The sequence below is a fragment of the Aquarana catesbeiana genome, linkage group LG07 (assembly GCF_042186555.1).
Source record: "Aquarana catesbeiana isolate 2022-GZ linkage group LG07, ASM4218655v1, whole genome shotgun sequence".
Lineage (NCBI taxonomy): Eukaryota > Metazoa > Chordata > Amphibia > Anura > Ranidae > Aquarana > Aquarana catesbeiana.
In genome coordinates this window covers 343,633,707-343,650,248 of record NC_133330.1, presented here as the reverse complement: position 1 = coordinate 343,650,248, position 16,542 = coordinate 343,633,707, and the positions used below count along the sequence as shown (strand labels likewise).

The 16,542-nt window shown below is 52.7% G+C and overlaps 1 protein-coding gene across 1 annotated transcript in view; it reads left to right on the top strand.

The window, feature by feature from the left end:
- The first annotated feature begins 1,504 nt into the window (after nt 1–1,504).
- LOC141103907 (von Willebrand factor C domain-containing protein 2-like) overlaps nt 1,505–16,542 on the top strand; it is a 33,913-nt gene continuing 18,875 nt past the window's right edge. The window contains exon 1 of the mRNA XM_073593976.1: nt 1,505–3,291. Coding sequence (XP_073450077.1) covers nt 2,947–3,291 — 345 coding nt within the window. The 5' untranslated portion in view covers nt 1,505–2,946. The remainder of the gene's footprint in view (nt 3,292–16,542) is intronic.

Genomic DNA, 16,542 nt, shown 5'->3' with positions numbered 1-16,542 from the left:
GGACTTTACGGCAGACTTTGTCCTGCGGACTTTTCGACGGACTTTATGACGGACTTTCCGAATGAATGGACTTGCCTACACACGATCAACCAAAGTCCGACGGATTCGTATGTGATGACGCACGACCGGACTAAAACAAGGAAGTTGATAGCCAGTAGCCAATAGCTGCCCTAGCGTCGGTTTTTGCCCGTCAGACTAGCATACAGACGAGCGGACTTTTCGACTGGACTCGAGTCCGTCGGACAGATTTGAAACATGTTTCATTTCTAGGTCTGTCAAACTTTTGAGAAAAAAAAAAGTCCACTGGAGCCCACACACGATCGAATTGTCCGACGGACTCAGGTTCACTGGACCAAGTATGCCGTAAAGTCCGGTCGTGTGTACACGGCATTAGAAGTAGGTCAAAAGCGGTTTAGAAGAAGGTCAGAAGAAAGACAGTAGCAGGTCATAACAGAAGCTGGTTAGGACAGTAGCAGGTCAGAAGCTGGTTAGAAGAAGTTCAGAAGAAGGACAGCAGCAGGTCAGAAGCTGGTTAGAAGTTCAGAAGAAGGACAGCAGCAGGTCAGAAGCTGGTTAGAAGAAGGCCAGAAGCAGGGAAGAAACAAGTCAGAAAAGGGACAAAAACAAGTCAGAAGAGGGACAAAAACATGTCAGAAGAGGGACAAAAACAGTTAGAAGTAGGTCAGAGGCAGGTTAGAAGAAGGTCAGATGAAGGATAGTAGCAAGTCAGAAGCTGGTTAGAAGAAGGTCAGAATAAGGACACCCTGGGACAGGACTATGGGACACCCACCCTTCTCCTTCTCTCCATAACATAGGGTGTGGGTATGTAGTCCTCAGATATAACTGGAAACAATGTAACCGATAAGAGTCAGCACAGGAAGTTATAGGTGGCCAAGATTTCTGGCAGGATCACCAGGTATATTTTTGCATTTATTTAACAGATATAATGAAACACTTTTAATGGGATATTTAACAGAGGAAAAATGAGGAGATGATTGTTGGGGTGTACACACCCTATAAAGACTATCGGACGAACACTGCATCCAGGACTTCATCAGCGCAGCTCTGACGCCCATTTCCAGAAACCGGTCGTGTTTAGAGATCCACCCGCATAACACACCTTATCTGCCCCCAGAATCAGGGAGCGCTCGCCAAATATCATATTTTTACATTTTTCTGTACTTGCATGAGATAAGAAACAGCCGGAGGAGATGAGACATTTGGAAGCTGCTCAGAGGACTAAACAGGTTATCTCCAACATCAAAGTGGTGTCTCCTTTAAATTGACCCTTTCCTTGCTGGGAGCGCCAGGCTGTATGGCTGGAGGGTCACATCAAAGTTGTCTAAGCTCCACTAGTGACAGGAGCTGTCAGACAGCCAGGGCAGGGTATTGGGACCTCTGGGGGGAGTGGAGTCTGGCATCCCTCTACAGCCTAGAAAGGGGGGGGGGGGGCATGGTCTGTGCCCTGTATACAGTAGAGGGGAGGTGGGCTGTCATCCCATTATGGTTAGTAGGAGGGGAGAGGAGGTATCACATCACATGCTGGATCCAGCCCAGAGACACAGAGAGCCGAGAAGAATGAGTCTGTAATGGGAGCTTCATCCACTCAGAGATCCAGGAGCCCCCCCTCCCATCACATGCCCAAATTATAAAAGAGGAGCGGAGTGGGGGCCACTCAGACACTGCAGCCTGACACAGCAAACTTCCAGCCAGCCGGACTGCCAGGATCTACCCAACCAGGGGGATCCAATGTGAGCCACTAAGATCTACAAAACCACAGGATTCACTGAGACCCACCAAACCACAAGATTCACTAAGATTTACCAAACCGCTGGATTTACTGAGATCCACCAAACCACAGGATTTACTGAGATCCACCAAACTATAGGATTCACTGGTGACCCTCAAACCACAGGATTCACTGAGATCCACCAAACCACAGGATTTACTGAAATCCACCAAACTACAGGCTTCACTGGGGACCCTCAAACCACAGGATACACTGAGATCCATCAAACTACAGGATTCACTGGGACCCTCCAGGATTCACTAGGTACCTCCAAACATCAGGATTCACTGAGATCCTCCAAACCACAGCATTCACTGTGATCCACAAAACGTCAGGGTTCACTGTAAAGCCACCAAACATCAGGGTTCACTGAGATCCATTAAACGTCATGGTTCATTGAGGTCTTCAGAACCACAGGGTTCCTCTGGGACCCACCAAACCACAGGATTCACTGAGATCAACCGCAAGTCAGGATTCACTAAGATCCACCAAAGCACAGAAATCCCTGTGAGCCACCGGAATCCACCAAACCACGCTACTGCTTGGACCTTAGAAGAAGAGGGTAGACACCCATAAAGCATTTCCTGAAAATTTGCAAACAAAAAAGTACCACAACCACAGGATTGAATGGGATCCACCAAACCACAGGATTCATTGTGAACTACAAGTATCTACTCCACTTCCCAGGGATCTCACCATCTACTGGATACGCCTCAAGCCTTCAGGATCTACAAAACAACTGGACCGACTCTGATCCAATAGAGTCCGCTCTGAGCCTCTGGATCCCTCCAGATTTTATTCCCGGACATTGTCTTGGGTGCTCCTCTCCCCGTAGATCCGGATCTGCTCACCAATACAGGTACTGGTGCTGGACACCTGTCATCATTATTTCCTATTTCTGAGGCTGAACCAGTCTGCAAACGTTCCCTACTACTACATACAGACCAACCCTGTTGGGAGATCATGTAGAGAACCGTGTGTCCTACAGACATCATTATAGATTAATACCAAGGCTGGTCCTGACTTCCCATATACTGACACTTGTCCTGGAGGACCTTTGTACAGAACGACGACCTTCAGCCGCAGGGTTCAAGTGAGAAGATTGTTGGAAGGGTCCTCTGGATTCATTATCTCTTCCTGCACCTGTGTCACTAATCATGGCATCTACCAACGGTGTCACCAGGCTGGACAGGTGGGCACCCACCTCCCTGCTCTGCCTGCTCCTGATAAGCCAGATGGGACTGTCTGCGGCTCACCAGGTGAACACATGTGAAGCAAATGGCAGCGTGTACTATGTTGGTGAGTGGTATTTCCTGGACTCAGACCATTGCACACAGTGTGAGTGTACCACAGAGGGGCCAGCCTGTGCCAGGACAGAGTGCACCGCCCTGCCACCCGCCTGCATGCATGTCAGTCACTACCCCACCGACTGCTGCCCCCGCTGCGAGAAGATTGGCTGTGAGTACAGAGGAGAGGTCTACGAGCTGGGCGAACACTTCCAGGTACCAACATTCTACACCACCATACACTGAGCATATCTGTCCATTGGATACAAATCCGTGCCACTTTCTACCCCTGGCGTCCCTATCACTACTTGCCCCCTATACCTCACCTCTGCCACCTGCTCATACTGGTCATTGTACCCCCCCATACCTAACCTCTGTCACCCCCTCATACTGGTATTTGTACCCCCCGATACCTCATCTCTGTCACCTGCTCATACTGGTCATTGTGCCCCATACACCTAACCTCTGTCACCCCCTCATACTGGTCATTATGCCCCCCCCCATATACCTCACCTCTGCCACCTGCATACCTCCCAACTGCCCCTGATTTCAACGGACTGTCCCTGATTTGGAACAATGTCCCTCCGTCCCTCATTCCTCCTCATTTGTCCCTCATTTTGGTCTGATCTATATAGATGTATATAAAATGCACTTTTTATCTTTTAAAGTGTTTCCCAGTGCTAAATCTTTCACCCAATTTCTAAATTGTTTTGGTTTCAAAAGCCAATATAAAGAAATAGCAGTGGTAAAAAAAGCACTTGTGGGCTTATCTTTTTTTTTTTTTAGTATAATTTGCTTTTAATGAAGCGTGGCAGGGGGTGGGTCCTATGCTACATACTTTTGCTAATAAGTGTCCCTCGTTTCCATCTTAAAAAGATGGGAGGTGTGCACCTGATCATACTGGTGATTGTACCCCATATACCAAACCTCTGTCACCTCCTCATACCGGTCATTGCGTCCATATACCTTATTTCCGCCACCTGCTCATACTAATCATTGTGCCCCCTATACCTCACCTCTGCCACCTGTTCATACCGGTCATTGTGCCCCCTATACCTCGCCTCTGCCACCTGCCCATACTGGTCATTGGCCCCCTATACTGCTTTTCTGCCACCTGCTCATACTGGTCATTGTGCCGCCTATACCTCCCCTCTGCCACCTGCTCATACTGGTCATTGTACCCCCTATTCTTCACCTCTGTCACCTGCCCATATCGGTTATCACGCCCCCCATACCTCATCTCTGCCACCTGCCAATATTGGTCATTGTGCCTCCTATATGCCATCTCTGCCACCAGCTCATACTGGTCATTGTGCCCCCCTATACCTCACCTCTGCCACCTGCTCATACTGGTCATTGTGCCCCTATATGTGACCTTTGCCACTTGCTCATACCAGTCATTGTGCCCCCCTATACCTCACCTGTGCCACCTACTCATACTCACCTGCTCATACTGGTCATAGTGCCCCCTATACCTCATCTCTGCCACCTGCTCATACCAGTCATTATGCCCTCTATACCTCACCTGTGCCACCTACTTATACTGCACATTGTACCCCCTATACTTCAACTCTGCCGCCTGCTCATACTAGTCATTGTACCCCCTATACCTGACCTCTGCCACCCGCCCATACTGGTCATTGGGCCCCTATACTGCTTTTCTGCCACCTGCTCATACCTCACCTGTACCTCACCTATACCTCACCTGTACCACCTGCCCATACTAGTTATTGTGCCACCTATACCTCACCTCTGCCACCTGGACACACTGGTCATTGTACCCCCTATACCTCAACTCTGCCACCTGCTCATACTGGTCATTGTGCCCACCATACCTCATCTCTGCCACCTGTCCATATTGGTCATTGTGCCCCCTATACCTCCCCTCTGCCACCTGCAAATACTGGTCATTGTGCCCCCTATATGTCACCTCTGCTACCTGCTCATACTGGTCATTGTGCCTCCCCCTATACCTCATCTCTGCCACCTGCTCATACCGGTCATTGTGCCCCCTATACCTCATCTTTGCCACCTGCTCATACTGGTCATTGTGCCCCCTATACCTCATCTCTGCCACCTGCTCATACCAGTCATTATGCCCTCTATACCTCACCTCTGCCACCTGCAAATACTGGTCATTGTGCCCCCTATATGTCACCTCTGCTACCTGCTCATACTGGTCATTGTGCCTCCCCCTATGCCTCATCTCTGCCACCTGCTCATACCGGTCATTGTACCCCCTATACTTCACCTCTGCCACCTGCTCATACTGGTCATTGTGCCGCCTATACCTCACCTATACCACCTGCCCATACTGGTTATTGTGCCACCTATACCTCACCTCTGCCACCTGGCCATACTGGTCATTGTACCCCCTATACCTCACCTGTGCCACCTGCTCATACTGGTCTTGTGCCCCCTATACCTCACCTCTGCCACCTGCTTATACCGGTCATTGTGCCCCCTATACATCACCTCTGCTACCTGCTCATACTAGTTATTGTGCCCCCTATATGTGATCTCTGCCACCTTCTCATACTGGTCATTGTGCCTCCCCCTATACCTCACCTCTGCCACCTACTCATACTGGTCATTGTGCCCCCTATACTTCACCTCTGCCACCTGCTCATACTGGTCATTGTGCCCCTGTACTTCACCTGTGCCACCTGTTCATACTGGTCAGTGTACCCACTATAACTAACCTCTGCCACCTGCTCATATTGGTCATTGTGCACCTATACCTACCCTCTGCCACCCGCTCATACTGGTCATTGTGCCCCCTATATGTGATCCCTGCCACCTTCTCATACTGGTCATTGTGCCTCCCCTTGTACCTCACCTCTGCCATCTACTCATACTGGTCATTGTGCCCCTATACTTCACCTCTGCCACCTGCTCATACTGATCATTGTGCCCCCTATACTTCACCTCTGCCACCCTCTCATATTGGTCATTGTGTCTCCTATACCCAACCTCTACCACATGCTCATACCAGTCACTGTGCCCCTGTACCTCACATGTGCCACCTGCTCATACTGGTCATCGTGCCCCCTATACCTCACCTCTACCACCTGCCCATACTGGTTATTGTGCCACTTATACCTCACCTCTACCACATGCCCATACTGGTCATTGTACCCCATATACCTCATCTCTGCCACCTGCTCATACTGGTCATTGTGCCCCCTATACTTCACCTCTGCCACCTGCTCATACTGGTTATTGTGCCTCTTATACTTCACCTGTGCCACCTGTTCATACTGGTCAATGTACCCGCTATAACTAACCTCTGCCACCTGTTCATACTGGTCATTGGGTGCCCTATACCTCACCTGTACCACCTGCTTTTACTGGTCATTGTGCCCCCTATACCTCACCTCTGCCACCTGCTCATACTGGTCATTGTGCCCCCTATACCTCACCTCTGCCACCTGCTTATACTGGTCATTGTGCCCCTATACCTCACTTCTGCCACCTGCTCATACTGGTTACTGTGCCCCCTATACCTCCCCTATGCCACCTCATACTGGTCATTGTGCCCCCTATACCTCCCCTCTGCCACCCCCTCATACTGGTCATTGTGGCCCCTATATCTCACCTCTGCCACCTGCTCATACTGGTCATTGTGCCCCCTATACCTCACCTCTGCCATCCAATTATACTGGTCATTGTACCCCTATACCTCACCTCTGCCACCTGCTCATACTGGTCATTGTGCCCCCTATACCTCACCTCTGCCACCTGCTCATAATGGTCATTGTTCCCCCTATACATCCCCTCTGCCACCTTATACTGGTCATTGTTCCCCCTATACTTCACCTCTGCCACCTGCTCATACTGGTCATTGTGCCCCCTATACCTCCCCTCTGCTACCACATACTGGTCATTGTGCCCCCTATACCTCCCCTCTGCCACCTCATACTGGTCATTGTGTCCCCTATACCTCCTATACGGAGGTTGTCCGTTCACGGCCGGTGGTAGTCCGGTCACAGTCGGTGGTTGTCCGGTCACAGCCGGTGGTTGTCCGGTCATGGCCGGTGGTTGTCCGGTCAGAGCTGGTGGTTGTCCGGTCATGACCGATGGTATTCCGGTCAGAGCCGGTGGTTGTCTGGCCAGGGTCGGTGGTTGTCCGGTCACAGCCGGCGGTTGTCCGGTCACGGCCGGTGGTTGTCCGGTCATGGCCGGTGGTTCTCCAGTCACAGCCGGAGGTTCTCCGGTCACAGCCGGTGGTTGTCCGGTCACAGTCGGTGGTTGTTGTCCGGTCACGGCCGTTGGTTGTTTTCCGGTCACGGCCATTGGTTGTTGTCCAGTCACAGCCGGGGGTTGTTGTCCGGTCACGGCCGTTGGTTGTTGGGCCTCCTCTGGTGTCCGCTAAGCCCACAGTCCTGACATTTGTACATCGCTGGCCATAGAAACCGACGCCTCCTAAATTTAGTCTGCGCTCCCGGGGGGTCACATTCCCAGCCAGAGGCTTTAGGTTTCCGGCCCAGACACAGAGAGCGCAGTGCTGAGCGCCGGATCCGCCGTCTCAACATTCCACTTACAAGTTCCTGAATAGCAACTGGAAAGGGGAAGAGGCGCGGAGCGGCGAGCGCCTCGTACATGGAAAATATACCACCAGCTTAACCCCTGAGTAGAGATCCCTGAATCTGAAGATGAGTGACGGCAGAGGACGATCAATAACTTCTATTGATTAATAGAACAAAACGCTGCCAATGGGATATTTTACAGAGCAAAAGGGATCCAATCAGAGGAGTTTATTGTAAGGACTTTGACTCCGACTTTGAAAAAGTTTCCTGCAGTACTTTGGTCCGACTTGGGCACAAATTCAGCACGAATGGAAGTCGGGATCATCTTAATTGATCCAACTTGTGGCATGCAACTTGTGCTTTTAGAATCTTGAGGGGGAACTCCCACACCAAAATTGAAAAAAAAGAAAACAGTGTGGGGGTTCCCCCTCCAAGACCATAACAGACCCTTCCATAAAACAAAATTAAAAAATGGCATGGGGTCCCCCCACAATCCATACCATACCCTTATCTGAGCATGCAGCCTGGCAGGTCAGGAAAGTGGTCGCTCCTGGACCATACCAGGCCACATGCCCTCAACATGGGGGGGTGGGGGTACTTTGGGGCAGGTGGGCTCTGCACCCCCCACCCCTTTTCCTGACAACCCTGGGAGGAGGTTGTGGGGTTCTGCGGGTGGAGGAACTTATCGGGATCTGGAAGCCCCCTTTAACAAGTTGGCCCCCATATCCTGCCCCCCCATGTGAATGAGTAGGGGTACATTGTACCCCTACTCATTCACTCCTAAAAAAAGCAGTGTAGTGTAAATAAAAACAAGAGACAGTTTTTGACAAGTCCTTTATTAAAAGTGAAGAATGTCTTCTCCCTCCGGCGTTGTGTTCTTCTTCCAGTCTTCTCTCTTTGGTGATGTGTTCTGTTTCCAGTCTTCTCCCTCCGGAGACGTGTTCTTCCAGTCTTCTCCCTTCGGTGACGTGTTCTTCCTCCAGTCTTCTCCCTCCGGTGATGTGTTCTTCCTCCAGTCTTCTCCCTCCGTTGATGTGTTCTTCTTTCGGTCTTCTCCCTCCGGTGATGTGTTCTTCCTCCAGTCTACTCCTTCCGGTGATGTGTTCTTCCTCCAGTCTTCTCCCTCCGGTGATGTGTTCTTCCTCCAGTCTTCCTCCGGTGAAGTGTTCTTCCTCCAGTCTTCTCCCTCCGTTGATGTGTTCTTCTTTCGGTCTTCTCCCTCCGGTGATGTGTTCTTCCTCCATTCTTCTCCCTCCAGTGATGTGTTCTTCCTCCAGTCTTCCTCCGGTGATGTGTTCTTCCTCCAGTGTTCTCCCTCCGGTGATGTGTTCTTCCTCCAGTCTTCTCCCTCCGGTGATGTGTTCTTCCTCCAGTCTTCTTCCTCCGGTCATGTGTTCTTCCTCCTGTCTTCTCCTTCCGGTGATGTGTTCTTCCTCCAGTCTTCTCCCTCCGGTGATGTGTTCTTCCTCCAGTCTTCTCCTTCCGATGATGTGTTCTTCCTCCAGTCTTCTCCCTCCGGAGATGTGCCCTTCTTCCAGTCTTCTCCCTTTGGTGATGTGTTCTTCCTCCAGTCTTCTCCCTCCGGTGATGTGTTCTTCCTCCGGTCTTCTCCCTCCGGTGATGTGTTCTTCCTCCAGTCTTCTCCCTCCGGTGATGTGTTCTTCCTCAGGTCTTCTCCCTTCGGTGATGTGTTCTTCTTCCAGTCTTCTAACTTTGGTGATGTGTTCTTCCTCCAGTCTTCTCCCTCCGGTGATGTGTTCTTCCTCCGGTCTTCTCCCTCCGGTGATGTGTTCTTCCTCAGGTCTTCTCTCTTCGGTGATGTGTTCTTCTTCCAGTCTTCTCCCTCCGGTGATGTGTTCTTGCTCCAGTCTTCTTTTTCCGGTGATGTGTTCTTCCTCAGGTCTTCTCCGTTGGGTGATGTGTTCTTCCTCCAGTCTTCTCCCTCCGGTGATGTGTTCTACCTCCAATCTTCTTCCTTTGGTGATGTGTTCTTCCTCCAGTCTTCTCCCTCCGGTGATGTGTTCTTCCTCCAGTTTTCTCCCTCCGGTGATGTGTTTTTCCTCCGCTCTTCTCCCTCCGGTGATGTGTTTTTCCTCCGCTCTTCTCCCTCCGGTGATGTGTTCTTCCTCCAGTCTTCTCCCTCCGGTGATGTGTTCTTTCTCCAGTCTTCTCCTTCCAGTGATGTGTTCTTCCTCCAGTCTTCTCCCTCCGGTGATGTGTTCTTCCTCTGGTCTTCTCCCTCCGGTGATGTGTTCTTCCTCCAGTCTTCTCCCTCCGGTGCTGTCTTCTTTTCCGCTGTGATCTTCTTTGCGGCTGCTATCTTCTTCCTCTTCTGATGCTGGCTCCTGCCTTTGTGTCATCCCAATGTCTGCCAGTTCTAATATAGCCATGGGGCGTGACCATCCAGGGATGTCATTATGGGACTCCTCCCCTTGTGATGTCACGCGAGGTGAGGGGATTTGTGTTGGGAGGTGAATTAGGGGAGTGGCAGGGGGTAAGAATGGTTTTAGGAGGGGAAATTTAAGGGGGGGGGGATGGGTGGGTGCTGGGAGATGCGATTTAGTGGGATTTGTGCTCGAAGAAGAAATGCGGGAAGAGGATTTCTGCTAGGAGGAGGGGGATTTGTGCTAGAAGAGGTGATATTGTAGAGGGGGAGGCAGAAACATTTTTTTGGGGGGGGGGGTCCATGCTAGGGGGAGAGGGGGGATTTATACTGGGAGGGGGAATTTAGGGGGGGGGAGAGGATGTGTGGAGGGGAAATTTGAGGGGCAGAGGATTTGTGCTAGGAGGGGTAACTTTTTTTGGGGGGGGGGGCATTTGTGTTGGGGGGATTTAGGGGATGGGGGACAGAGATTTGGGGATTTCAGCAGGGGGGTGGATTTGTACTGGGAGGAGGGGGGATTTATGTTTAGGGGGCAATCATACAGATTAGTGCTCAGTGTTTTTGGGGGGATTTTTGCTGGGGGGGGGGGGCGCAGGGTTTGTTGCCCTAGGCTCTGGATGATCTTGCCCCAGCACTGATTCCACGCATCCACTACTCTTTCAGTAAAATATTTTCTACAGTTAGTGTTGCACTTTCCTCCCGTGGATCGGAGGTCACGGCCGGAGCCTCCAGAGATATTAATTGTCGTCTCTTTTGGGGTTTACATCTCCTCTGTCTTTGGTTGGCGATCGTTCTGCACTCCCAGGTTTGGCGCGGTCACGCCTCCGCATCGTCTTGCGGTTCTCCCCTCGGTACGGGACAGATGGCGGCTGGTTTGGCCGCGGTGCCGGAAATGTATTTGTGTTTCTCTGGATTTTATTAGTGAATAGACTGCGAGCGTCTGCAGGCCAGGATTCGCCTTTCCCGGGCAATTATCTGCCTGTCAGGGGCCCCAGAATACCCCTCCTAGGGGATGGGGGGGGGGGGTATTTATTTGTTGTCACCCCTTAATGGCTCTGTAACCCCCAAATGTGTTGCATTATATTAGATACTACAGATACACCATCAGATCTGTGCTGGGATTGGTGGATTGCGTTGCTGTGACTCGGCCCCCCCATATACACGCCTTCACATCTTCAACTTATTTCAAATATTATTTCTCGACCTTTTTCAAACCTGCAGCTGTCCTTCCTGGTGATCCCGCCATGGAGGTCCTTTGCTCGGGCACTTCCTGGTATAAGGTGAAAACGATCTGTCCCGTGCTCTTGAGTTGTCACCCTCTCACATGCTCCCCCTGGTGGAGAGGACACACTGACACACATTGTACATGTATGTCCAGGAAGCCGGTCCCGGTGCATGCAGCGAATACCAGAGGAAGTGAATGAAAGAGGCTGCAGGAGATCAGCAGAGATGGGGGAAGAGAGGGGAACACGGGATTTTATTACAAACAAAATGACAATTGTTTATGATACACGGAGAGCACTGAATGCTGTCGGGGGGGGGGCTTGTTATATTAACTTTACACTGGGGGGGGTCTATTTAAAATTTTTTTCACACAACTACCCCCCCCACGGATTCACACATTGATCGATTTGTATCCAATTATAAAGACGGTGAGTCTCCCCGAGGAATCATTTATAAATAGGAGCCTTAAAGTGAACCTGTCACAATGTATCCAACTGTCATCAGAGATACCCCCCGAGCGACATTCACCCGCAGATCCCGAGAACCGTCATCAGAAATCCCCCCGAGCGACATTCACCCGCAGATCCCGAGAACCGTCATCAGAAATCCCCCCGAGCGACATTCACCCGCAGATCCCCAGAACCGTCATCAGAGATCCCCCCGAGCGACATTCACCCGCAGATCCCGAGACCTGTTATCAGAGATCCCCCCGAGCGACATTCACCCGCAGATCCCGAGAACCGTCATCAGAGATCCCCCCGAGCGACATTCACCCGCAGATCCCGAGAACCATCATCAGAGATCCCCCCGAGCGACATTCACCCACAGATCCCGAAAACCATCATCAGCGATCCCCCCGAGCGACATTCACCCGCAGATCCCGAAAACCGTCATCAGAGATCCCCCCGAGCGACATTCAACCGCAGATCCCGAAAACCATCATCAGAGACCCCCCGAGCGACATTCACCCGCAGATCCCGAGAACTGTCATCAGAGATCCCCCCAAGCGACATTCACCCGCAGATCCCGAGAACCGTCATCAGAGATCCCCCCAAGCGACATTCACCCGCAGATCCCAAGAACCGTCATCAGAAATCCCCCCGAGCGACATTCACCCGCAGATCCCAAGAACCGTCATCAGAAATCCCCCCGAGCGACATTCACCCGCAGATCCCGAGAACCGTCATCAGAGATCCCCCCGAGCGACATTCACCCGCAGATCCCGAGAACCGTCATCAGAGATCCCCCCGAGCGACATTCACCCGCAGATCCCGAAAACCATCATCAGAGATCCCCCCGAGCGACATTCACCCGCAGATCCTGAAAACCGTCATCAGAGATCCCCCTGAGCGACATTCACCCGCAGATCCCGAAAACCGTCCTCAGAGATCCCCCTGAGCGACATTCACCTGCAGATCCCGAAAACCATCATCAGAGATCCCCCCGAGCGACATTCACCCGCAGATCCTGAGAACCGTCATCAGAGGTTCCCCCGAGTGACATTCACCCGCAGATCCCCAGAACCGTCATCAGAGATCCCCCCGAGCGACATTCACCTGCAGATCCAGAGAACCGTCATCAGCGATCCCCCCTGAGCGACATTCACCCGCAGATCCCAAAAACCGTCCTCAGAGATCCCCCCGAGCGACATTCACCTGCAGATCCCGAAAACCGTCCTCAGAGATCCCCCCGAGCGACATTCACCCGCAGATCCCGAAAACCATCATCAGAGATCCCCCCGAGCGACATTTACCCGCAGATCCCGTAAACTGTCATCAGAGGTTCCCCCGAGTGACATTCACCCGCAGATCCCCAGAACCATCATCAGCGATCCCCCCCGAGCGACATTCACCCGCAGATCCCGAAAACCGGCATCAGAGATCCCCCCGAGCGACATTCACCCACAGATCCCGAAAACCGTCATCAGAGATCCCCCCGAGCAACATTCACCCGCAGATCCCAAGAACCGTCATCAGAGATCCCCCCGAGCGACATTCACCCGCAGATTCCAAAAACCGTCCTCAGAGATCCCCCCCGAGCGACATTCACCTGCAGATCCCGAGAACCGTCCTCAGAGATCCCCCCGAGCGACATTCACCTGCAGATCCCGAAAACCGTCCTCAGAGATCCCCCCGAGCGACATTCACCCGCAGATCCCGAAAACTGTCCTCAGAAATCCCCCCGAGCGACATTCACCCGCAGATCCCAAAAACTGTCATCAGAGGTTCCCCCGAGCGACATTCACCCGCAGATCCCCAGAACCGTCATCAGAGATCCCCCCGAGCGACATTCACCCGCAGATCCAGAGAACCGTCATCAGCGATCCCCCCCGAGCGACATTCACCCGCAGATCCCGAAAACCGTCATCAGAGATCCCCCCGAGCGACATTCACCCGCAGATCCCGAAAACCGTCATCAGAGATTCCCCCGAGCAACATTCACCCGCAGATCCCGAGAACCGTCATCAGAGATCCCCCCAAGCGACATTCACCCGCAGATCCCGAGAACTGTCATCAGAGATCCCCCCGAGCGACATTCACCCGCAGAGCCCGAGAACCGTCATCAGAGATCCCCCCCGAGCGACATTCACCTGCAGATCCCGAGAACCGTCCTCAGAGATCCCCCTGAGCGACATTCACCCGCAGATCCCGAAAACCGTCCTCAGAGATCCCCCTGAGCGACATTCACCCGCAGATCCCGAAAACCATCATCAGAGATCCCCCCCCCGAGCGACATTCACCCGCAGATCCCGAAAACCATCATCAGAGATCCCCCCCCGAGCGACATTCACCCGCAGATCCCGAAAACCATCATCAGAGATCCCCCCCGAGCGACATTTACCCGCAGATCCCGAAAACTGTCATCAGAGGTTCCCCCGAGTGACATTCACCCGCAGATCCCCAGAACCGTCATCAGCGATCCCCCCCGAGCGACATTCACCCGCAGATCCCGAAAACCGGCATCAGAGATCCCCCCGAGCGACATTCACCCGCAGATCCCGAAAACCATCCTCAGAGATCCCCCCGAGCGACATTCACCCGCAGATCCTGAAAACCGTCCTCAGAGATCCCCCCCGAGCGACATTCACCCGCAGATCCTGAAAACTGTCCTCAGAGATCCCCCCCGAGCGACATTCACCCGCAGATCCTGAAAACCGTCCTCAGAGATCCCCCCCGAGCGACATTCACCCGCAGATCCTGAAAACCGTCCTCAGAGATCCCCCCGAGCGACATTCACCCGCAGATCCTGAAAACTGTCCTCAGAGACCCCCCCGAGCGACATTCACCCGCAGATCCCAAAAACTGTCATCAGAGGTTCCCCTGAGCGACATTCACCCGCAGATCCCCAGAACCGTCATCAGAGATCCCCCCGAGCGACATTCACCTGCAGATCCCGAAAACCGTCCTCAGAGACCCCCCCGAGCGACATTCACCTGCAGATCCCGAAAACCGTCCTCAGAGATCCCCCCCGAGCGACATTCACCTGCAGATCCCGAAAACCGTCCTCAGAGATCCCCCCGAGCGACATTCACCCGCAGATCCTGAAAACCGTCCTCAGAGATCCCCCCCGAGCGACATTCACCTGCAGATCCCGAAAACCGTCCTCAGAGATCCCCCCGAGCGACATTCACCTGCAGATCCCGAAAACCGTCCTCAGAGATCCCCCCCGAGCGACATTCACCTGCAGATCCCGAAAACCGTCCTCAGAGACCCCCCCCGAGCGACATTCACCCGCAGATCCCAAAAACTGTCATCAGAGGTTCCCCCGAGCGACATTCACCCGCAGATCCCCAGAACCGTCATCAGAGATCCCCCCCGAGCGACATTCACCTGCAGATCCCGAAAACCGTCCTCAGAGATCCTCCCGAGCGACATTCACCCGCAGATCCCGAAAACTGTCCTCAGAGACCCCCCCGAGCGACATTCACCCGCAGATCCCGAAAACCATCATCAGAGATCCCCCCGAGCGACATTCACCCGCAGATCCAGAGAACCGTCATCAGCGATCCCCCCCGAGCGACATTCACCCGCAGATCCCGAAAACCGTCATCAGAGATCCCCCCGAGCGACATTCACCCGCAGATCCAGAGAACCGTCATCAGCGATCACCCCCGAGCGACATTCACCCGCAGATCCCGAAAACCGTCATCAGAGATCCCCCCGAGCAACATTCACCCGCAGATCCCGAGAACCGTCATCAGAGATCCCCCCGAGCGACATTCACCCGCAGATCCCGAGAACCATCATCAGAGATCCCCCCGAGCGACATTCACCCGCAGATCCCGAAAACCGTCCTCAGAGATCCCCCCGAGCGACATTCACCCGCAGATCCCGAAAACTGTCATCAGAGGTCCCCCCGAGCGACATTCACCCGCAGATCCCCAGAACCGTCATCAGAGATCCCCCCGAGCGACATTCTCCCGCAGATCCAGAGCACCGTCATCAGAGATCCCCCCGAGCAACATTCACCCACAGATCCCGAGAACCGTCATCAGAGATCCCCCGAGCGACATTCACCCGCAGATCCCGAGAACCGTCATCAGAGATCCCCCCGAGCGACATTCACCCGCAGATCCCGAAAACCGTCCTCAGAGATCCCCCCGAGCGACATTCACCCGCAGATCCCGAAAACCATCATCAGAGATCCCCCTGAGCGACATTCACCCGCAGATCCCAAAAACTGTCATCAGAGGTCCCCCCGAGCGACATTCACCCGCAGATCCAGAGCACCGTCATCAGCGAACCCCCCCGAGCGACATTCACCCGCAGATCCCGAGAACCGTCATCAGAGATCCCCCGAGCGACATTCACCCGCAGATCCAGAGCACCGTCATCAGCGAACCCCCCCGAGCGACATTCACCCGCAGATCCCGAGAACCGTCATCAGAGATCCCCCCGAGCGACATTCACCCGCAGATCCCGAATATCCATAGATCACGACTTCACTCGTCATCACTGCCCCTCCACATCTCTCATCATTATTGGATGTTTAATCTGTAAATATTATTATTGGGTGATTGATCTGTGATGATTATTGGATGATTGATCTGTGATGATTATTATGGGGTGATTGATCTGTGATGATTATTATTGGGTGATTGATCTGTGATGATTATTATTGGGTGATTGATCTGTGATGATTATTATGGGGTGATTGATCTGTGATGATTATTATTGGGTGATTGATCTGTGATGATTATTATTGGGTGATTGATCTGTGATGATTATTATCGGGTGATTGATCTGTGATGATTATTATCGGGTGATTGATCTGTGATGATTATTATCAGGTGATTGATCTGTGATGATTATTATTGGGTGATTGATCTGT